General features: G+C 40.1%; 1 protein-coding gene across 1 annotated transcript in view; it reads left to right on the top strand.

Moving 5' to 3' along the window:
* OTC (ornithine transcarbamylase) overlaps positions 1–18,508 on the top strand; it is a 61,660-nt gene extending 43,152 nt beyond the window's left edge. The window contains exons 6-10 of the mRNA XM_021681724.2: positions 1,550–1,672; positions 8,208–8,261; positions 8,342–8,491; positions 10,947–11,084; positions 17,837–18,508. Coding sequence (XP_021537399.1) covers positions 1,550–1,672; positions 8,208–8,261; positions 8,342–8,491; positions 10,947–11,084; positions 17,837–17,896 — 525 coding nt within the window. The 3' untranslated portion in view covers positions 17,897–18,508. The remainder of the gene's footprint in view (positions 1–1,549; positions 1,673–8,207; positions 8,262–8,341; positions 8,492–10,946; positions 11,085–17,836) is intronic.
* Positions 18,509–24,713: the final 6,205 nt, after the last annotated feature.

The following is a 24,713-nucleotide window of genomic DNA, read 5'->3' as shown; positions in this document are numbered from 1 at the left end:
TGGCAGAGTATGCTTTGAATATTCAAAATGGTCAACTACCAGATCACTTTCTGAGAAGGAGGTCGTTTTCTATCATTTTAATAAACTAATTGTTTGAGACTGGAGTTAAGAACACGTAGAATTTATAGAATTGAGGCAAATTTAGCCTTGTCCTCTTAAATTAGAAACTTGAATAACTTTGAAAATATTCATCTCATTTGGTTTGCCACAGCCAATCTACATGGTCTTGCCACCGGGAATCCTGACAACCATGGTTTCTGTGTCGATGGACTGTCCTGGGAAGACAGGGAAAACTGGATAGGTCCATATTTCTCCTTATTTGAATAAGCCACACACATATTAATGTGAAGTTAAACTCAAAATGAAATGGAACTCTTTGGTGATGAGGATAAGATTCATGCAGAGAAGATGATACAGCAATGTCAGATACCAAGTGGCTGCTTGCAGCTGTGGCTTTACATATATGCCAGATAATTTAATGCTTCCCCCTGGGGCTTCATCATTACTAGATTACAAATTTGTTGTAGGACAATAAAATTTCCTATTCACCATATTGTCCCCTGCAGGACCTGGTGCAATGCCTTCATACAGAAGATACTCAAAACAGTAGTTGAATGAATAAATAGCAGCTTATTAAGAACATGGCATCTAAATCAGATGGACTTGGATTTAAATCCAAGGTTCGCCATGTAGTAGTTCTGTATCTCAAAGTTGCTTAGCCTTTCTCTTTTTAAAATATTATCTTTATGAATATATAAAATCTGTGAAACCTACAGACAGTTCAAGAAAAAAAAAAAAAAACACCCTTGTGCCCATTACATAGTTTTGTCAAATCTTACTTTAGAATTTTTTTGTTTTTAAACAGAGTTGAAGCCTACTGTGTAACTCTCCCTGATTCCATTTCCTTTCACCCCACAAAGAAATTATTATCCTGATGTTTGTATTTATAATTCCCAGGCATGTGTTTATACTTTAACTACACATGTCTATATCTGTAAACAATCAAGAATATTAATGGGCATGTTTTTTAACTTTATATAAATGCAAACATAGACACCATGTTCCACTGTTCCAGATGCATTGTTTCCCCATTCTAATACCAATGAATGTAAGCTCCATAAAGGTAGTGATTTTTTTTTTTTTTTTTGGTCTCCTTTCTTCATTGTTCTCTCTCCAGGGCCAAGGAAAGCCTCTGGACATTGATGGCACTCAATTTGTTGAATGAATGAATGAATGAATGAATGAATACAACAAAGATTCAGATTTGAAATGTATGAAACTATGAGTCTCTGTATGAGTTCATATGACGTCATGGTTTAAGATATTAAGTCGTTTTGCTATTTGTTGTGATTGTACATTCATGTATTGAATTGCTCTGTATAATGCAAAAAAAAAAAAAAACAAAAAACAACCAAAACCTAGTAGTTTATTCATTCCAACAAAGCTTTAAAAATGAGGTGAAGACTGTTTCCTTTATTTTAGCCTCAATAATTTTTTCACATAAGTGGATTTCCTCCTGGATGTAATCTTCTCCTCCCTTGCCTCTTAGGAACACTATGGCTCTCTGAAAGGCCTCACCCTCAGCTGGATTGGGGATGGGAACAACATTCTGCATTCCATCATGATGAGTGCTGCAAAATTTGGGATGCACCTTCAGGCGGCTACTCCAAAGGTAGGGGGACTTTCTGCCTTGACACTAAGCCCTTCTTAAATGAAAACAACCTCTCTTCCATTCAAGGAAAGCACAGGTGAGCCCACAAACTTAAAGCTACGTTACCAGCCTTACTATTACAGCTATGTGGCCTCTGGAGTGCCCATTTCCCTCCGGAGTGCCCATTTCCTCTGGAGTGCCCATTTCCCATCTTGGCTGATGCCTCTCATCTGTGAGGCTTTCCTAAAAGCCTCTCTGAATTATCCCTCTGACTGCCCTGAAACCAGCCATTATGATGACTGGCATCCTTGTGCACTGCTACCACAAAGGCTGAAGAAAGCAATGAAATCCAGACAGCATAGAGTTCCCAAGGCATGGAGAGAATGTTGTCATTTTTCTAATACTGCAATTTAGTAGAAAAATGTCAATCTAGTGTGAAGGTCACAGTGATGGCATCTACGCCAGCTTATATTTCAAACTCAACTCCAGCAGCCTTGCGGCTTTTTAAATCTGAGTCCCAGGCGGCTGTGAAAATGCCCCCTATATACTTCCTGCTCTGCTGCTAATCTCACACAGCATGTACAGGAGGCATGACTTCTTTCATGGGTCCAAAGTAACCCTTTTGATATGTAAGAAGCTGGTAATGGTTGCTGTCTCTGAGAAGGGGAACTGGGAGGTTCAAGGACAGAGATAGGAGGGAGAATTTATTTTCATGGTATATCCTTTTATATGGTTTGAATTTCTTAACATGTTTATATTTTACCTACAAAATGACATAAATCCATAAATAAATACACCCAAATAAAAAATATAGATGCCCCAAAGAGAAGCCCTATGTTAAGATGCCCCCAGTCTCATACAAAATAAATAGGCATTTTAGAGGACAAAAATTAACCCTCCAAGAGACTCATACACAAACCAGTCCTGAAGGATCCCCACAGAACCTTTTAAATATCCCATCACTAATAAGTCAAGCAGAGAAAGTCAATTATCATAGGGTTTCTCTTATTTGTGGAACATAAGAAATAGCATGGAGGACATTAGGAGAAGGAAGGGAAAAATGAAGGGGGGAAATCGGAGGGGAAGACGAACCATGAGAGACTATGGACTCTGAGAAACAAACGGAGGGTTTTAGAGGGGAGGGGGGTGGGGGGATGGGTTAGCCTGGTGATGGGTATTAAAGAGGGCACGTACTGCATGGAGCACTGGGTGTTATACGCAAACAATGAATCACGGAACACTACATCAAAAACTAATGATGTAATGTATGGTGATTAACATAACATAATAAAATAAAATAAAAAAAAATACCCCATCACTACTATTTCCCCATTATGTTTCTGATTGGCTACTAATATCCAATCAGGAGTCTTTAAAGGGAAAACTCCCCTAAACAGAGACTGCTTCAGAAACAAAGTGAAAGATAGAATTGGCCCTCTCATTAAGAGATGACTATTCACAATTACTGTGCACTAGTGTGTTTCTGGCAAGGCATGTGTTTGCTGTTATCTCAGTAGTGAGTGCGAGGGTTCACTCTGATAAGCTAAGACATCCAGAGGCAAATACGTCAGGCCTAAAAATCACTCCCTGCTTCTGCTTCTTGAGTTTGAGATGTTTATTTGCCAATCACCAGGAACATGAATTACACAATGTGGGTTAATGCCTGAATTTCTCTCGTAGGAAATACCCAAATCCCCAAGGCTTTCATGTGCTCTTCACCCCTTCCTGCATCAGTGTCTTGGGCTGGGTTCCCCACAAGGGATTTGATGAGGATTTGTGTACAGGTGATTTATTAAAGAAGTACTCCTAAGGAAGACCTGTAGGAGAATAGGAGAAGAACAGAGAAAGGGAAGAATCTAAGCAAGAGGGCCATTTATAGTCACCAACCATCCCGGTTTGCCTAAGATGGAGGGATTTCCAGGAACATCGGACAATCGGTGCTAAAACCAGGAGACTCCCAGGCAAACCGGCATGATTTGGTCACGCTTGTGCCATGTCAGGCACCATCCTACAGAAGGAAGCTTCAGCCTGATCCCACAGGTGAGCTCAGGAGCGTAACTTATGCCCCAGAGTTGTCTCAACCTGAGGCAAGGAGGGTGGGCTTTCTTTTTTTTTTCCTTAAAGATTTTATTTATTAAAAAGATAGAGAGAGAGAGAGAGAACACGAGCGAGGGGAGGGGCTGAGAGAGAATCCCAAGCGGGCTCCACACTGAGAGCCGATGCAGGGCTCGATCTCAGGATCCTGAGATCATGACCTGAGCCAAAATCAAGAATCAGATGCTTAACCAACTGAGCCACCCACGTGCCCCCGAAGGTGGGCTTTCATCCTTTGAACCAGTCATTGGTCAAGGGCAGCAAGGGGAAGTAGGGTGGTAAATCCCCTGGCACTTTTGGTAGGAAAAGCAGCTGGGTAGCCAGAGGGCTGTCTTCTGAGGAAGAGCTGCAAGTGCTGTTAAAAGCCCATTGAAATGGGGAGAGGGAGCAAAAGCTATAAAAAGGTGCTATCCTAGGATGGTACCTGGGTAGAGCACCGGCCTTGTCCGCTGCCTCCTGCCAAAGAAAAAGGAAACAAAATGCTCTTCCCTAGTGCTCTTGCTGAACCAGTTTGAGTCAATGCGCCCTGCTGCCTTAGTTTGCAAGGGCTGCCATAACAAAGTACCACAAACTGGGTGGCTTTGAACAACAGAAATTTATTGTTTACAGTTCTGGAGACTAGAAGTCCAAAATCAAGATGGTGGCAGGGCCCACGCTCTCTCTGAAGCCTCTAGGAGAGGATCCTCCTTGTCTGTCTCCACAGCCCCAGGCTTCCTGGGCTTGTGGCTGCATCCCTCCAGTCTCTGCCTCCATGTTCTTGTCTTTATGCCTGTGTTTCTTTATACAAATGCCCCTCTTCACAGGAGGACATCAGTCACGTTAATGTAGGCCCACCCTAATCCAGCACGACCTCATCTTAACTCATTACATCTGTGAAGACCCTCCTAAGTAAGGTTACATTCTGAGGTTCTGGCTGAGAAAGAATTTTGGGAGGATACTATTCTACCTAATACACTTGCTGTAGAAGGAATGGCGGGCACGGACCATAGCATGTATTAGAAACCACCCTATTATAGTAAACTGTGGGGACTCAGAGAGAGAACTCTTACAGCAGATAATTCTCTTTCATTCAGCATAAACGGAAATGAAGGGTCAGATCCGACATGTGCTTAAGGCGGTTCTTCTTCACTTTATGGGAAAAGTTAGCACACTGTCACTACAAATCCAGTTTGAAGAAAGGCTCTGTATTAATGCAAACTATGATTGCATTTGGTTTTTACAGTGAAAACATATCTTAACAATAACTGTTACCTGCTAGAAGATGTTTCTGGAGAGGCTTTATTCTGTTGGAAAAATATAGGATTTAAACATTTTATGGTGTGTCAGAGATGTTTTATTAACACCAAAGGGAAAAATTTGAGTCTTACAAAGTAGGTTCAGTATTGTTCTTATGCAGAAACTCATTTAAATGACAGAGAGCGCTGAAACTTTGTTAAATCTTAGTGGGAGTAAGAGTTTTAAAAAGTCTTTGGGAAAGTCCGATAGTGCAGAAGTTGTTCAGTTAATTTGTAAGTAGGCCTATTTTCTTTCAAGATAAAGCCAGGAGATTTATTGTAAATTTAAGAAGCCCTGAAGTTTCCAAGGCCATAATTAATCTATTTCCCCATTCTTCAACTGAGAATAACTTACATGTTCAAGAAAACATAATTTTGTCCTTGACTGTAAAATTGCTCCATAAACTATTGATGGTAATGATTTTAACATTGTTCTAAGTGAATATTTAGACTGAACTGGGTTTGTTAATCACCTTCTTCCTCTGGTTTTAAGATTTATGTAAAAGCCAATGAGTGATTTAGTATTGAAAGCTGAGCTGTGAGTAAAGAATTTCTCTTTGTATTCTCAGTCATGGCCCAGTGCATGCAAGGTTGGGTGATTTTCTAATTTCCAAACCTCTCTGTTGCTTCTCGAAGTACTTATTGATTCCTTCTGTAAGAATGATTATATGTAGGGAGTATAAAACCTGCTCTCTAGAGGGAAGGCTAAATTTTCAGGGCAGGAGGCACACGGGGTAATGGCCAAGTCTCTTCATTTATGTTTACTAGTATGAATGGTCACAACATTAGTTACTAAATTAGCAAAGCTTTATTAATTACATTCTCCAAATCCTGATTAAAAAGCTCCAGAACTTATGGCTATTTGAGGGTGCTAAAATGTCTGCAGCCATCATCATCAGCGTCATGCGTAGTTTCTTTCGAGAATTTGTAATGAGAGAAGGAACTACAGTAGACACTCGTGTGCAAATAGACACAGTTTCAAATGAATGAACCTGAACATACCTGTGGCAGGATGAGGTTCCTGGGAGTAGACTCTGAGACAGAGTTTGGTGTGCAGGATGTTTATTAGGGCATGCCCTTGAGATCAACATCTGTGGAAGGGAAGGGAAGGAAGCAGGAGTGGGCAGAGGAAGAAGCTGAGCCGTAGTGCCAACAACAGCCTCATCTGACCTTGCAGAGACTTCTAGATCCGAGATGGCCATTTAGAGCTGTTCCAAGTTGGGAGGAGGGAGTCAAGTTTCCATCCCCTCCTGTCAGTCAGTCATTGAATGTAGGCCGCCCCAGAAGGGGATGCGACCTTGGATGAGTCAGCTCTCTGCAGCTGAGGCAGTGCCCAAAGAGGGTTGGCGGCTGAAAGCCATCTTCTGGCAGCACGCCTAGCAGCTGGGGGAATGAGTCCTTTATTCATGAAGGGGGGGATATGAATGGCATATCACAGGGTGCACCACAATGCTCCACTGAGCATTTATAAAACCCGACTTATAATAAATGCTAAGAATTCAAGAAAATGAGAAGGATAGAGGAAGGTGAGAATAACTGTGGTGTTTAGACTGACAAGACCTCCATATGGAGGGTCCAGAGGTGAGGCTGGGCTAGAGGTTTGACAAAAGAAGAGCTGACATGTTCCAACAAAGACACCCAGGAGGAGACAGGGGGAGGTGTTCAAGGGTGAAAGGCTGAGATGGCAGAAAAGGGCAAGACATGTACGGCGATAACAATAAGATTGGCTTTCCTGCAGCAAGATGTTGAGAAGAATTAAAAGAGACAGAAACCCGGAATGTTGGCAGGGGGAGAGACTCTTAATCAGCTTTGACTTAAGGAACAAGTGGTAAACATTGCAGGCTTCAGAGAAAACAACCCTTGCTGCTGTGTACAGAACAGATTGGAGGGTGGGGAGGGAGGCAGCGGGGCTACCGGGGGGTCTGGAATAGCTCGGTGGGGGGGCTTTAGTGCCCCCTAACGTCCCCTCACCTAGAGTTGAGACTAGGCCAAGCAAGCAAGGCTCCTCTGGTGTGCCATTTGTGCTCGCAAAGACTCTGACAGGCCTGCTTAAACCCTGTGTCCCAGGCACCTGGCGTGCTTCACCCAAGCGCTGACCCTGCTCTCACCAAACCATCCCAAACAAATATATTTGAGCAAAACCAGCGTACTTGTGGTGTAAATGCCATTTCAAAGCACGCGCCCTGCACTCAGAATGCTGCCACGTGGCCTGTGAGTATTTAGCTGGGGTGCTTGGGGAAGGTTCTTCTGAGAGGGAGACATTTGAGCTGAGACCTGAAAGCATTATCCACAGGAAGTGAGTGGAGCAAAGCATTCCAGACAAAAAAGCATTAAAAAAAACTAACAGACTCTTAATTTCAGGAAACAATCTGAGGGTTGCTGGAGTGGAGGGGGGTGGGCGGGATGGGGTGGCGGGGTGATGGACATTGGGGAGGGTATTGCTACGGTGAGCGCGGTGAATTGTGTAAGACTGATGAATCACAGACGGGTACCCCTGAAACAAATAGTACATTATATGTTAATAAAAAAATAAAAAGAGAAACGAGTTACAAAAAAAATAAATAAATCTTAAAAACAAGAACAAAACAAAACAAAACAAAAAACCCACACAGCTCGTGGAAAGATGGAGACAAAACTGCATCAGCTTGTAGAATTATGTATATAATCCTTTTACGCTATTAGAGGAAGGAGAAGAGGCACTACGGAGAGCTGGAGAGCACCACGCCCTGTTTATCTTGCTAATTAAAGAGGTCAAGGATAATAAGAGAAAGATGGGGCAGCTGGTTACCTTGTTAAATTCCCAAAAGCACTATGAAGGTTTGGAATTCTATTTTTTTTTTAAAGATTTTATTTATTTATTTGAGAGAGAGAATGAGAGACAGAGAGCACGAGAGGGAGGAGGGTCAGAGGGAGCAGCAGACTCCCTGCCGAGCAGGGAGCCCGATGCGGGACTCGATCCCGGGACTCCAGGATCATGACCTGAGCCGAAGGCAGTCGCTTAACCAACTGAGCCACCCAGGCGCCCCGAAGGTCTGGAATTCTAGATGTAAATATCGTATTCTACTGAAGGCGGCTGAGCTACAACTTGAAGGACAGCGAGAATACTGTTGAGAGTAAAATAATGCATATATAAGACAGCCTAATACAAAACAATTGCCTAAATAATAGTTGAATTCTTCCCTCTGCAGGGTTATGAGCCAGATCCCAGTGTGACCAAGTTGGCAGAGCAATATGCCAAGGAGGTATGCTCCTTTTATGTAAACTTAGAATGGCCTTTCTCTGTCCCATGAAGTGGTTTAACTGGCATGCTTGTGTATGCTAGAACGGCACCAAGCTGTCGCTGACGAATGATCCACTGGAAGCGGCTCGTGGAGGCAATGTATTAATTACAGACACGTGGATAAGCATGGGGCAAGAAGAGGAGAAGAAAAAGCGGCTCCAGGCTTTCCAAGGTTACCAGGTTACAATGAAGGTACAAATTGATGCCTCTCTGAAGGTTCATTAATTCCATTCATACAGGGCCGAACCATCTAATCACTCGTTCACTTTGGGGACAGCCGACTGTCCTTTCCTTCCCTATAAAGGACTCGCTGACTGCATCCTCCAGGGATTTCTCTCCTCCTGAAGCTTAGCTATGTCCTTTGGAAAGACACTTTTGTCCTGGATGCAGGAATTTGCAACCTGGGCGGAAGGGAGAAGCAAGCTTTTCCCTCTCACGGCAATGGAGGCATGGAGGCATTGGAGTGCTTTGCTCAGTGTGTATCTAGAGACACTGCTACTTTTGTTGCATGCAGTTTCTTCTGATTTCTCCTCTAAGAAAAGCTGCATAATTATGTTCTTCAGGCTAGTCCTTGCCTCTAGTTGTTAAGGACTCTCAAGTCCGGTTTAGCTTTGCTTACTGCTTCCAGGGCATTCATTCCCAGGGGAATCCCATCTACTCTGATGCCTTTCATTAAGATCCGAAGCAATGCTTCTTAGTGTTGAGCCTGCCTCCGGATTGCCTGGAGCTGTTAATACACAGCCGGCAGGGCCCCACTCCCCTGGGGTTCAGAATTAATAGGTCAGAGGTGGGACCCAAGAACTGCAATGCTGCTGCTCCCGGGTCACACTTGGAGAACGGCTCTTCTGGAGGAATACTCTACCAGGCAAGTGTACATTGGGATTTTGTCAGCAGAGCAGCTAGTCTGTTTTGGTGGAGAAAGGGATTGAGCAAACACAATAGATATTTCATTGATAAAGCAATATATAAATACAAGCTCCTTATTTATCCATGTCAATAGAATGAAGTTTGGAAAATAAAAAGTGAAAGTGTCTTTCCTTCATCCCTTCAACAGTGACTATTCCCAGAGGGAGCCACTGTTCAACAATTTGATGCATCTCTTTGCAGACCTTTTCCGTGTATTTATATATGCCTTCACATACACACACACAACTATTGATTGCTCATAAATGGCATATTAGACATATTATTCTGACTTACATTTCCCACTTAACAAATCTTAGATTTTCTTGTCCATTTATTTAGATACTTTTCATTCCTTTAAATGGTTGCATAGAATTCCAAAGTCTGGGTGGACTATGTTTTATGTTGATAAATTAGGCTATTTCCAATGATCCCAATTACAAACAATGCTGCAATGAAGATCCTTATACATATTTCTTTGTGCAAGTATTATTGGAGAATAGATCTCTGGAAAAATAATTTCTGGGTAAAGTGGTATATACTTTTTAAAATAGATAAATGCTGCTAAATAGCCATCCAAAAAGAATTGATAATTTATACTCTCTCCACACTCTTTCTATTCTTAGTTATTTACATTTTTAATTTTTAAAATCTGTATCTCATGCTTTTTAAATTTTGCATTTCCTTGATTACTAGTGAAGCTAAACATCTTTTCATGTTTACTGGCCATTTCCATCTGTTTTTCTATAAAATGCTATCCTATCCTTTGCCCATTTTCTATTTTTTTGCCATCATTGGCTATAGGAATTATTTATACATTATGGCTAATCCCTTGTCATATATGTGGCAAATACGTTCATGGAGAAATTCTAAACTCCTCGTGGTTTATCTCGTACTTGCCTTGACCAACCTTACGCATTTTTGTGGTGCTGAGACTGCAAGCTTGAAGGACATTCATCTCACTGATGTATGACTGACTCAAACGTTATTCCTTTCCCATGTTACTTTGCCACTATTTTAGAAATTCAGAAGGTTCTGAACCTCGGACAAGTATGGGAAGTAAAACAAAATCTTAGTGCAAAGGCAGTAATTTTGAGGTAAGAAATTATGAGGGAATGCAGTTTTGAATCTGTAAGTGAGCAATGGAAATGGATGGAAAAATGTAGCTTTTAGGACGTAATGGCTGGAGAAAATTGAAACTGTTAGGACTTTTGCGTTAAGAAGGAAACCTCTGGTGCATAGTGCCCATAATCCTGTTTAATGCACTCCTATCTCAGCACGCTCTCTTTCAAAAGTGTTTTAATTAGTGATGAAGTGTGCTTCAACCGCTAAAGACCGTAACGTGGAGATAAGCTCAAAATATAACATAATCCCATAAAAGTGACTTTTAAAATATATTGGGGCATAATGGGTGACTTTTGCTATCAGCCACAAATTGTACCGATAGAACTCTTTACTGAAATGTCCACAATCCCTCTAGACAGAGAACCAGAAAACTGAGTTAGTGGTTTAATTTGGAGTAATGATCTCCCAAATCAAAAAAATGGCTATAAAATTCCATAAGTTGAAAGTACCATTTACGTTTCCCTTTGGTGCCTTGAATTTAAACCACCACTCTGCCTCATCTCTCCCTTTGCATTTGGTCTCTGACTCCACACCATATGTGTGTTTAAATATTGAAGAAGACAAATGTGATAGCCGCATATGCTAGTCAAAACACAGTCTCATCCCATCTCTTCTTTAGACTGCTAAAGTTGCTGCCTCTGACTGGACATTTTTACACTGCTTGCCCAGAAAGCCAGAAGAAGTGGATGATGAAGTGTTTTATTCTCCACGATCACTAGTATTCCCAGAGGCTGAAAACAGGAAGTGGACAATCATGGTAAGCAAGAAATGGGGAATGGAGACTAAGAAGGGGTTCTCTGTGTGACCCTAACGTAGTCATTCATACCTTTTGGTAAATAATAAGCAACTGAGATTATCCACCTACATGACTTGCTCATATGGCATCTATTTTTTTCCCAGAAAGTTCATAATAGATTATTACTGCTTATTAGCATTTATATTATGTTTTTAATGGTGTAAAATTGATCTCCTTCCAAATATATCTATTCTATTATTATTTTTTAGAGAGAGAGAGAGAGCAGGGGGGAGGGGCAGAGGGAGAGGGAGAGAGAGAATCCCAAGCAGGCTTCACACTGGGCTCAATCTCATGACCCTGAGATCATGACCTGAGCTGAAATCAAAAGTCGGGTACTCAACCAAATGAGCCACCCAGATGCCTCCAAATATATCTATTTTAATAAAAATTCTGACTGCTCTTGATCAGCCTGAACGCCAGCCACCATTGCCTGCCAACCATTATATTGTATAATTCTTATTTTACAATCCCCTTGTTAATGTTTATAGAGGTCCCTAATTCAGTGCCTGGCACAAAATGAGTGTTCAAAGAAATTGTATTTCCTTTCTCTTCTCTTCCTTTCATGACTTACCTAGCTCATTGTTTTGGTTCTCTACTTGACTTTGGCTTATAGATATATCTATTTTAGGTATTGAACATTTTGAGAACTGCAACAAATCTTAAAAAATACTGGTCCCCTTAACATAAGTTTCACCTTCATCACTGCTATTCTAGGAAATACTAACCTCACATCTGTGTGTTACAATATTCCAAACATCACCTTCTTCTCTAGAAAACTGATATTCAAGTGCCATAATTTAGTACCACTGTTTTTTCATTTTTAGTTGATTTAACTGATCTCAATTTTTGTACCAGCTGGAGTCTTACTGGAAAACAGAGTCCACTCTAGGAAAGATAAAAAGATAATATAGGAATTTATTAAAAGACATTTAGCAGTGCCCAGAATCTCTGGGGAAAGAAGGTGCAGCAAATCATTCTTGGATACCACATATTCAGAAATACAGGCAGGACAATCGCCCAACAACATTGTGGTTCTTTAATAGCCAAAGACCACTGACACAGCTACCCAAAGCCTGGTACCTAAGACCCTTGAAACTAAATGCCAGATACCCCATTATCGCTGCCCCAGCAGAACCAGATACCCCCACCTGCAAATAGACCAGAAGATCTAATCTCCCAGAGGATGGCTTCCACTGCACATTGTTCACTTATGGCTCTAAGACTTGAGTAGATACATTTGAGTGGCATGTCTGCACCTTAGCTTCTGGGAAATGTAGTTTATAGCTTGCAACTTCTGGAGTACAGAAAACCGAGCTGGAAAAGACTCTGGTAATATTTTTTTATCTAATGGGAATACATTTTATCTAAATGGGAATAGATAGGGTTATTGTGAGCATTAAAATAATACATGTAGAGCATTTAGTATGGTATCTAATATACTGTAAATATTATTACAATTATTATCACTGACATCATCTTCATTGTTGACCTAATACAGTGACCAGCAGGGGTTTGAGCTCCACTATGGCTGCTTGAAAGCCAATCATGATTCCCTTTTCAAAGGAAAGTTATGTGTCAGGCCTAAATTTGTCATATCTAATAAGAGGGATGGGTTTTTTTTTTTTACTGTGCTTTCCAGCTTGCCACCTCAGGACACTAGCTTTGGTCAAAATGGCAACTGCCACGTTACCTAGACCAGTGCTTCTAAAGCTTCAAATGTCTATTTGAATCACGTAGGGATCTTGTTAAAGTGCAGACCCAGTAGGCCCGAGATGGGGCCCAAGAGCCAGCATTTCTTTTTTTTTTTTTTTTTTTTAAGATTTTATTTTATTTATTTGAGAGAGAGAGAGAATGAGAGACAGAGAGCATGAGAGGGAAGAGGGTCAGAGGGAGAAGCAGACTCCCTGCCGAGCAGGGAGCCCGATGCGGGACTCGATCCTGGGACTCCAGGATCATGACCTGAGCCGAAGGCAGTCGCTTAACCAACTGAGCCACCCAGGCGCCCAAGCCAGCATTTCTAACAAGCACCTAGATAATGCAGATGCTGCTGTCCTGCAGACCACATTTTGAATAGCAAAGATCTAGATGACAAAAAAGAGAATGTGAGCTCTCCAACCATATACCTCAGGAAGAGGCATGGCAAAAAATTTTCCTCAAGCTCTATTCTTTCTCAGAAAACGATTGAAGTTACAAAGATGAATCAACCTAAATCTGTTAAAATATGACCTTTGTAGAAATCCAGTGGGGAAAAATTAAAAGAAATGTTGCCAAAATATCATTTATGGAGATGCTCTGTGCTTCCGAATTTTTGAAGAGCTTATTAAACAACATCTTTAAATTGAATTTACTTTATTTTTTAAAGATTTTATTTATTTACTTGTCAGAGAGAGAGACAGAGAGAGAGCACAAGCAGGGGGAGTGGCAGGCAGAGGGAGAAGCAGACTCTCCGCTGAGCAAGGAACCCGATGTGGGACTCGATCCCAGGAGGAGGAGTCCCTAAGGAGGAGCTTAGGGATCATGACCCGAGCCTAAGGCAGAGGCTTAACCCACTGAGCCACCCAGGCGTCCCTTGAGTTTACTTTAAAAAATTAAATACATCATGTATTCACATTGTTGATATGCTTACAAGGATATATATATATATGTGTGTATACATATACACACATATATATATATGCATACATACATACATACATACATAGAAACACATACACACGTACATACACAAAGTGAAATTTTATGCCCACCTATTTTCCATCTGTCTAAGCCCTACCACCATCTCTCCATACCCCACCTTCCTGAAGTGCCCACTATTATTAGGGGAAAATATACTTTAAAGCAAACAAGAGGCATAGCCATGTTAAAATGAAGGTAGAGCATCTAAAATAGAAAGAATACTTGCCTGCGAGCGAGGAGACCTGTACCCTAGCTGCATGCTTTACATACTGCTTACTTTATATACTTTATATAGTCTTTAATGCTAGTCAGCTGTGCCATCTTGGATAGGTATTACCTCTCTGGTCCTGGTTTCCTCACAAATAAGATAAACAGGTCAAGCCATATCGATGGCAAATGATTTTTTTCACAGGTCCTCAATCTCACCAACAGGCTACTGAAGTCCTATGTTCTGGAAGAGAGGAGGTGACACACATGCTACACTCTTCATGTGTCTGAGCTAGACGATTGGAGGTCCCACTGAGTGAAGTTCATGTTGGCAATCATACACTGTGCATCTACTGGGTGCCAGTCCCTCTGCCAGGCATTGGAGATTTAAAAAAAAAAAATGAATAGTATGCAGTCCCCACTCAGCCTGTACAAGTCATAGGAATATGACATTTTCAAGAGAGATGAGACCCTAGAGATTGGCTAGTCTAAATTCCTATTTTACGTGCAAAGAAATGATTCTTACGTAGCTTATTTAGAATGGCGTTTAGGCTCAACACTACTGAGATAGATTTATCTGGGATGTTCTAAAGTCACAGTATCTGTTTTCCTCTATAACTTCCCTATCCAATGCAATAGCTACTAGGCACATGTGGCTATTTCTATTTAAATTTAAACTAATTAAAATATAATACAATGTACGAGTGAATTCCTCAGACATGCTAAGCACATTTTAAGTGCTCCATAGCCACACTTGGCTGGTGGCTACATTATTTGTATTTGACGGCAGAGACATAGAACATTTTGATAATTGCACAATGTTCTACTGGACAGGACTACTGTCTAGAGAATGATTTCCACACACAATTTCATTTAAAATCAGATGGAAAAAGAAAGGAAAAATATAATCTAGCCTCAAGTTCTAACATGTCCATAATGACTGATAATGATGGCAAGTATATAACTAAATTGGGTGGGGCTTGTTCTAAAAGCATATAACATTTTTAAAGCAAATGCATACTCTTTCAGTACTTAGAGGAGCTTTTCAAGGCCTCCATGTTGGGTGAATTCTAGCTATGCTTGTCAGAACACTCTAGTAATCATATCATTCTCTCCATAGAGCACAGGCTTTTGGATCCCTTTTTAAATATACCCTCTCCTCCCCACAAAGGTTGCTTTTGCATTTTTCAATAATTAGTAAGGTTGTAGGACTCATAAAATGTCAAGTACCTTTCTTCCTTTGCCTACAATTTTTACTGTGAACCTAAAGTAACCTAAAGGGACCCTGCAAAAGAGCTGATACTTCAAAGCACTGCTATCAGGATGATCCTTAGATAATATAAGACCACTGCAAATCTAATTCACAGTATTTTAGTCCTTTATTTCTCTCCAAGTTAGGGGTGCCAGATCAAATACAAGATACCCAGTTAAACTGGAATTTTAGATAAACAACAAATAATTTTTTAGTATAGGTATGTCCCATGCAATATTTGGAGCATACTTATAGTTTTTTTTTTTTTTTAAATGTTGCTTTCTGAAATGCCAATTTAACTGTCTGTATTTATTGATTTAACCAAGTCTGGCAACTCTACTCCAAGTTGACTTTCTAAGATTTAACATTTGAAAATAAATTTGACACATGCAATGACCATTAAAAATAAAACAAAACCTGAGATGTGATCCTAGAAACCCATAAAGAAGCTAAAATATTTTACCTGGGAGATGTTCTTATCCCTGAGTTTGGCCTTCCTAGTTTCCTCTTGTCATTCAGATTTGAAATGCCATTCCTTTAACAAGGCCTTCCCTGGCCACCCACTCTTAAGAGGTTCTCCAGCCTCCTTTATCCCATTTTTAATTTTATTTTATTTAAAGATTTTTTATTTATTCATTTGAGAGAGACAGAGAGAGAGAGAGAGAGAGAGCGAGCAAGCAAGAGCATGAGCGGGGGGGAAGGTGAGAGAGAGAAGGAGAAGCAGACTCCCTGCTGAGCAGGGTGCCTGACGTAGGGCTCAATCCCAGGACCCCAGGATCATGACCTGAGCCAAAAGCGGACGCCCAATCGACTTAGGCACCCAGGTGCCCCTCCATTTTTTATTTTATTTTCTAATGACACTTATCACTACTTGATATTTTCTTGTTTCCTGTCCCCCTACTATAATGAAAACTCCTTCATAAGAGCATTGATCTTGTCTATATTGTTCTTCGTTATACCCGGGATGGTGCATGACACCCTAAATATGTGCTCAAAACATTTTTGTAGCCCAATGGCGATATAGGATATTGGTTCTAGAACACAGACTTTGGAAATCAAGTTAAAATCTGGCTTTCTGTGTGATCTTGAGCAAGTATAAGTCCAGTTTATTCATATGATAATGGAGATAAAAATAGGAACCACTTTGTAAGTTTATGAGGATTAAATGAAGTAAGAGTCATCTGAGCATAGTGGTTCAGGTCTTACGCACAGGCAGATGCAGATCTATCCCCTACTATCACCACTCAGGAAAATACCTACACCTTCCTCCTCTGGATTTTCTCTCTCTTAACAATTCATACAAGTAGGGAAGGATATTAAGTGGTATGATGCACATAAAGCACTCAGTACAGAGCCCAACACATGGTAACTGTTCAATAAATACATTCAATGAATACCTATGAAATATAAGACCTGCATTTCTGATATAGGCTAGGGACACATATACAATATGGTCAAAAGGAGACAGTAAGTACCTGTAAGGCAGTAAAACCACCTCCTAAGGGTGAAGTCAGAGAAACCTGAGTCCAAACCCGGTTGTGCACTATCTGTTGTTTCCAGGATTTTCCCATCTATAAACGATAATAACAGAAGTTACCTTAGAAGCTTATTGCATTAAATGAGATAATGTATAGACATTTCTCTCTAACTTACCTAGCAGCACCTAGCACAGTGCCTGGCAAATATTTCTTAAGTGACCAACACATGATAAGGCACTTAGTCTGGTACATAGTTAAGCATTCAGTAAGCATTTGTTGTGGTGGTTTCTGATATTATTACTATTGTCATTATTGTGGAAGTTGGGAAGAGTAACAGTGCAAATTACCATTTGTGGGTGACAGCCTAATGGGAAGCTATATTCTTGGTTATAAATATTCCTTCATGAGGACCCACATTCAGATAGACATTGTTCACTAGCCCAAACGATTTCCTTTTCTTACTCTACATCTGATTGATTCTAAACTTCTCTAGGTTACAAGTGACCAAACCACAGCATAACATCAGGATGAGAGGGATTATATTTCTCCAAAACCAGCCAATACCTAGGTTTCACTTATGACCAGAAAATCCAGTCATGGCTACCACCATGGTATCTCATTTCACCTCTCTCACCCGCTAGTCCTGGAATGAGGCCTAAGTAAACATGGGGTTTCTGCATTTATTCGGGTCAGCCTGATCCCTCCTGACCTTCCTCTATCCAAATAAAAATAAATATTAATTCAGAACTGTCCCCTTGTCATTTCCTTGGGAAAACACATTTTAATGACAGGCCTTCAAAGTGGCAATCCAGTTCCTCTTCCTTAAGTCCCTAAGCAGACTCTTGCTAATGTTTACCCATTTCTTTCTTTCTTTCTTTCTTTCTTTCTTTCTTTCTTTCTTTCTTTCTTTCTTTCTTTCTTTTTCTTTCTTTCTTTCTTTCTTTCTTTCTTCCTTTCTTTCTTCCTTTCTTTCTTCCTTCCTTTCTTTCTTTCTTTCTTTCTTTCTTCCTTCCTTTCTTTCTTTTTCTTTCTTTTTCTTTCTTTTCTTTCTTTCTTTCTCTTTCTTTCTTTCTTTCTCTTTCTTTGTTGTGTCATCCCAGGCTGTCATGGTGTCCCTGCTGACAGATTATTCACCTCAGCTTCAGAAACCAAAGTTTTGATGCAGTGATGTTTGTCAAGAGAGAAACAATGTTCTTCAGTAACTGAATGAGTCAATTTATGGAGGAAGAAGAGAATCTAAGAAACAAATCCTGATGCACAGTATAGGTGAATGAAATGATATTGCTTTGCCATTGCGGAACCTTCCTGAAGGCCTTAATTGAAGTGCAGATGTACTACGATACATGGCTTGACTTGGTTTAAACTCTCTAACGCACAATTTCTGAGTTACATTTGGGTATCATATTAATCATCATATACATTTGCTTCAACTAAACATAAAATACTGTGTTCATAATGCATAATGTCTAAGCCATTAAATGTAATCTATGCTTATTACCTTAATAAATTATCACCCGTGCTAATTTATAAGTAAACATTTACCAGCAGTCGGCTGCTGGTAGATCTGTGGGCTGTGTTCATATCCCCCAGGACCAACAAGGAAGCCAAATGATCCATCTTGCTGATGTAGTACAGTTTTCAGGCAAATGAGGTGCACAGACTATTCACTTATGGAGGCAAATGATGAAATTCTCAGAAAACAGCTATAACTGTGCCCAAACTCAAGTTTTTTTTCCAGTCATATGTGGGAAGGAGGATTTTTCAAGAGCACACATCTCTTCTCCGTAATGAACACTTAATGTCAAAAGCCTAAAGAAGGCTTTGTGAACAAGTGGCAAAACCATGGAAACCTAGCTGGGAACATAAGATCCATTACAGAGTGGCATTTTCATAGGTTCAAATTCTCCAGCAGGAGCGATTTAATTTTTTCATGTTTGTGCTTATTGTGCATCTACTTACACCACACACTGAATGTGTCTATAAATCTACTGCTTGCCATATTTTAGTCCATTCTTTCTCTACAATTTTTGTTCAGGATAATAAAAATTTGCATCACTGGATTATAATGTAATTAAAGCTACATGCTTTTGTGGGTGACCAAAATTTGTATTGTTGAATTATTATGATACAAATTAAACATTTTTAGTTAAAATATTAAATAACATAAGTGGAACTTTAAGAAAATAATGTATTTTGCAGAGGACAAAAAAAGTAACCATCTTTACGTTTCACCTCTACTATTAGAAGAATGTTTCCAGGCTGGTTGACAGATACTCTTTAGCAGATACCTATGACTTAAATGAGTAAGAGATGAATTACAAAATAGATTTGCAATGAACATGCAATAAAACATATTTTTAGGGGGGAAAAAGGCGGATAATGTTACAAGAGAAAAATCAGTTTTTCTAGTAAATATCAAAGTTGGCTTTCTTGTCTATGATAATTTCTTGGGACCACTTAAGAAAGAAATAATGCAGGGCGCCTGGGTGGCTCAGTTGGTTAAGCGACTGCCTTCGGCTCAGGTCATGATCCTGGAGTCCTGGGATCGAGTCCCGGGTCGGGCTCCCTGCTCAGCAGGGAGTCTGCTTCTCCCTCTGACCCTCCCCCCTCTCATGCTCTCTCTATCTCATTCTCTCTCTCAAATAAATAAATAAAATCTTTTAAAAAAACTGTAAAAAAAAAGAAAGAAATAATGCAGTTTAAAAGACTATCTTCTTTCAGTAGAGACTATAGAATGATTGAACCAGAAGGTGCCATGTAGACTGTGGAGGCTCTCCCTCAAATTACCTACATACAAAGGACATAATCCTGAATATCCTTCCACTTTCTAAATGGTTGTCCATGGCATGGCACTTAAAAACTACCAAAACCAGAACGCAATTAAAAACATATCTCTTTACTGCTTACTCTCTGAACCAAATGGAAGGTATACTTTTCTTCACTCAATCAGAAAGAACTTCTAGTCATTTTCTTGTCATAATGTAGTCACTTTACCTCAAAAATCCTCAAAGTTTTCTTTTTTGTATACACACAATTTAATATCTTTCTCAACCCAAAACCCTAGGAATTTATTTGCTTTAACTTTTCATCTTAAGAAGACATTATTTATAATATTAGGAATAAAGAAAACAGGGAAGGAAGATTTAGCCTTAATTTTTCCAAAGCTATTTTTAATCTCCTGTTTCTTTTTATGCTTTCCTCCCTCATCACCCTTCCTATGTATCTACTTCATCAACAAAGATTAACAAAAACTCTAACAATGACCCTTGGGTCTCTGGTGTACATAATAGATCCTACCCACTTAATATAATTAGCCAAAGAGTTCCTTTCTTCCAGGCTTTCTTCATTGCAATATTGGAAGTAAAACATCAAGTAATTACACTGCAATGATTTCAGTGTTGGGGAAGAATTAACAGTTTTTTTTCCCAATTATAAGTTTCTAGGAACTTTAGAAAAGTCATTCATTGTCAGCTATTTCTAACGGATATTGCATTAATGATCTGACTGTAGTAAAATCCCCAGGCATATCTGCACAGTTTAGCATGGCAATGCAACGTTAGACCTCCTACACAAGCAAGTGACCCTAGAACCTCAGTTAAAATGGCAGGGGCCCCTTGGTCCAATGCCAAAGTTTCAAGGCAAGTCTCCTCATGTGATAAAAATGAACAAAGAATACATACAGAGAAGGTATATCCAGAATATATTTTGGGGGGGCACCTTTCTGTTTTGGAATCTCTCATCAACATCTAGATTATGGAGGTAGTTGAGGCACATTTTGAGACATGGCACCACTCAGCAATTTTGTAGGATTGATGTCTTTTGATAAATATAAAGGGTTATATCAAAGAATGGAAAACCAGTTCAGTCACAATGATCAGACTCCTACAACTGGGAACCCCATATACTGATATGAAAGTTGTGAAAGGATGCAGAAAATAAGGGATAATGCATATATTCAACACCCTCTGCAAACTATCTGGGATCCTACAAATGTAGCCACTTGACCTGATTTACCTTATAGGCTGAGTGGAGAACAGAAAGCTGGCTGGTCCAAGACTATGGTTCTGTGAGGCCAAGGGATAGAGAGGAGAGTTCATACCCGAGGCAGGCATGGATATAGATACCCAGGGATATGAGCGGAGATCCAAAAGATATTGATGTAGTAGATACTGTTGGTGCCCCATCCAGGTCCCTTTTATCTAGGTTTGCCCATCCCCCAACTGCCATCAGGGTTGTCTGCTAATAGCTCACAGCTGCCCTGAAGTGCTACCCTCAGCTACCAGGAAGCACTTAGCCCAGGAGATTAGACTCTCACCGTCATCCCACCACCAGCAGCGCACAGGCAGTGAGTGACTGAGAGAGGGGTGTACAAAGACTTGGCTCCCTTCCCTCCAGATAGGACCAACTGTGGTAAAATTCATGCTCCAGAGCTCCCCACGGGATCAGGCTGAAGCGAGTATCTGTTTAAGAACACATCTTTGATTAGCTTCCCCTGCTGCTTAACCTGTGCCCCTTCTCCTGAGAATGCTTTCTCAATAGGTTACTTGCACAAGAATCCCCATCTCAGGCTCTGCTTGTAGGGAATCTGATCTAAGACAATCCCCAAATAAGAGTTTTTTTTTTTTTAAAGATTTTATTTATTTATTTGAGAGAGAGAGAGAGAATGAGAGAGAGAAAGCACATGAGAGGCGGGAGGGTCAGAGGGAGAAGCAGACTCCCCGCCGAGCAGGGAGCCCGATGCGGGACTCGATCCCAGGACTCCAGGATCATGACCTGAGCCGAAGGCAGTCGCTTAACCAACTGAGCCACCCAGGCGCCCATCCCAAACAAGAGTTTTTAGAGGTCTGTACTGTACTGCTCATCCTTCAGGGCATCAAGGGAGGAGTAGGGAGTTAAGAAGCCATTAGAAAATGGTTCAGAGCTTTGCTTAGCAAGCAAAAACTTCTCTGGTTACCAGGATCAGCCTTTCTTAGAAGGAAGCAGAACATTATACATGGCAAATATTATTTTCCTGCCACATGTACAAATTCCTAATAAGGAATTCCTAATAAGGAATAGGAGACCAATTCGTTTTCCCCACAGAAGAGTAGAGCTGAGTTAACTGACCCAATATTTCTGGTTTATTTCTGTAATATTTTAGTATCTTGATAGACTTAGTTTAGTTGGCCTGCCCTTTGTGTTTGTTTCTTGACTTCCCCCAAAGCTTCTTATTCAGCAGGTCTGGATTGTGGCCTGAGAATCTGTGTTTTTTTTGTTTTTTGTTTTTTTTTTTTTAAAGATTTTATTTATTTGAGAGAGAGAGAATGAGAGACAGAGAGCACGAGAGGGAAGAGGGTCCGAGGGAGAAGCAGACTCCCCGCCGAGCAGGGAGCCCATGTGGGACTCGTCCCGGGACTCCAGGACCATGACCTGAGCCGAAGGCAGTCGCTTAACCAACTGAGCCACCCAGGTGCCCCGAGAATCTGTGTTTTTAACAAGTTCCCAGAAATGCTGATGCTGCTGGTCCAGGGACCACACTTTGAGAATCATTGGTCTGAGGCAATTCTAAAGACTTAGTTGAAATATTTTTATCCCCACATCCATAAAGCATTTGACACAACCCAGATCCTCTATTAATCTGTCTTTGGAGCTACTGAGGCCTTGATTTCATATCTCCTCTGCTATATAACAGCTATCTCCCTGCTCTCCTTATCTGTAAAATGGGAATAACAATGCCCACCTCATAGTATGTTGGGAGGATTAAATGAAGTAACATATATAAGAGTATTTGGCTTAGAGCAAGTGCTAAATAAATACTAGCCTCTTTTTATTTGATCTATTATTTCTAGTACTTTATTTTTTTCTTTGGCCCTTCATAACAAAATTATATTCCACCATCAGAAACATATTGAGTAGAATAGTTGGTGTCCAAAAAGAAAAAATGCAAGGAATGAGCTTGCCTTCTTAAGTTGGCAGAACCCAGATGAGGCTTCAGTTGAGCTATGTCTCTAGGAACTGGTTTGTGAATATGTTACCCAGGTGAGCGACCTGGCTCTTTGCCAAGTCAAATCATTGACGCCAAGAAGTTCAAAAATCTAACCAAAGTGACTAAACTCTTTGCTTAGGAAAACATGATGGGAATGTACATTTATGTGAACTAAACTAGAGACATTTGGCAATTGTTGGACTTGGGGTCTAGCTGATAAAAGGAGAAGGGGATTAGAAAGAACTCATCAGGATTTATCTATCTCTGAGGCTAGAACTCCTCAAAGAAAGAAGTTTTAAAACTGTTAAGGCAGTAGTTCTTGAACATTTTGGTCTAGGACCTCTTTACACTCTCATAAATTACAAAGATCTCAAAGAGCTTTTGTTTATGTGGGATATATGTACTCATATACACAGTAGAAATTAAGACAGAAATTTTAGAAATAATTATTTATCGATTCATTTAAAAATAACAATAGTAAACCCATTACAGGTTAACATAAATATTTTTATAAAAAGTAACTCTGTTTTCCAAAACAAAGTTAATGAATAAAATGGCTGACACTGTGTTATACTTCTGACATGTCTTTGGTGCCCACCTTAATAGAAGACAGCTGAATTCTCGTATCTACTTCTGCATTCCATCTGTGGTGCTATGTTGGTTTGAAGTATAGGAAGAACATCCAGCCTCACACAGATAAGTAGTTGGAAAGGGAGGGCTATTTTAATAGCATTTTGAAACAATCATGGATATTCTTTGATGTTACACTGAAACTCCTCAAGTGATAACTCCTTGAAGATTAATTGCAATTTGGAGTCTGAAACCACATCAATGAACTTTTTTCTACACTATTACATTAAGCCTCATGCCTGTCTTGCACTTTGAATAATTTTTTATCCATGTGTGATTCCACATTGGTCATTTAGAAAATATTAGTTCACTGAATTATGCAGATCTTCCCAAATGATGGCATATTACATTACATAAAATTTTAAAAATCACATTTGTTAATATCACCACTGGTATGGTCTGAATGTGTCCCCCCAAATTTCATATATTGAAATCCTAACCCCCAAAGATTATGGTATTGAGAGGTGGGGCCTTTGAGAGGTGTTTAAGTCGTGAGGGTTCTCCATTCATGAATGGAATTAGTGTCTTATAAAAAGAGACCCCACAGAACTCCCTAGCCCTTTCTACCATTAGGGCACAGCTAGAAGTCAGCTGTTTAGGAATTGGGAAGTGGGCCCTCACGAGACATTGAATCTGCCAGCACCTTCATCTTGTACTTCCCAACCTCCAGGATTGTGAGAAGTAAATACCTGCTCTTTATAAGCTACCCAGCGTGTAGTGGTTTGTTACAGCAGCCCAAATGGACTAAGATAACCACCTCTCTCATCAGAAAAATCTTAAAGTATTGCAAAGCAGATACAAGTTTTACACAAATCTAATTTTCTCTTGGAAGCTCAAATTTTACCTTTGGCAATAAATACTGTCAGTTCATCTCCTTGAAGTGACAGGTTTACCTCGTTCATTTTCAAGATATCTGCCAAATACCAAGACCTAATGACCATAGTTTGTCAGTTGTTGTTTTTTTCCTAATTAAAACTGGTGTACCATGCAAAAGGCAGCTAGTTCAACACACAACACAAGGAATTGCACAGGTGCTTTTCTTCAAGACAATTACAATATTTTGTAATGCTTATGTCTCATGTCATTACACAGAATATTAAAGAGATGTGTATTCAAGGGTTGAAATTTAATATTAATGATATTTACCGCTTCATCAAGGATATTCATAAGTGAATCTGGCTTTTAAGAACACTGCCTGAATGTGCTAGTGAAGAATAAAATGACTTTTGGTTCTACTGCTTTGATTTGTGCTAAGGTGTCAGCAATTTTACCCACCATTCCTTTTGTACCATCCATTGATGCTGCTGGTACAGAGACCAACCACTGTGAAGCAAGGTCCTATACTGCCTCCGGGGATCCAAGGGAGGCCATGTGGGAAGAAC

This window comes from Neomonachus schauinslandi, chromosome X (genome assembly GCF_002201575.2).
Source record: "Neomonachus schauinslandi chromosome X, ASM220157v2, whole genome shotgun sequence".
Lineage (NCBI taxonomy): Eukaryota > Metazoa > Chordata > Mammalia > Carnivora > Phocidae > Neomonachus > Neomonachus schauinslandi.
Note: the sequence above shows the minus strand (reverse complement) of the source record. Positions and strands in the feature narration are given on the sequence as shown.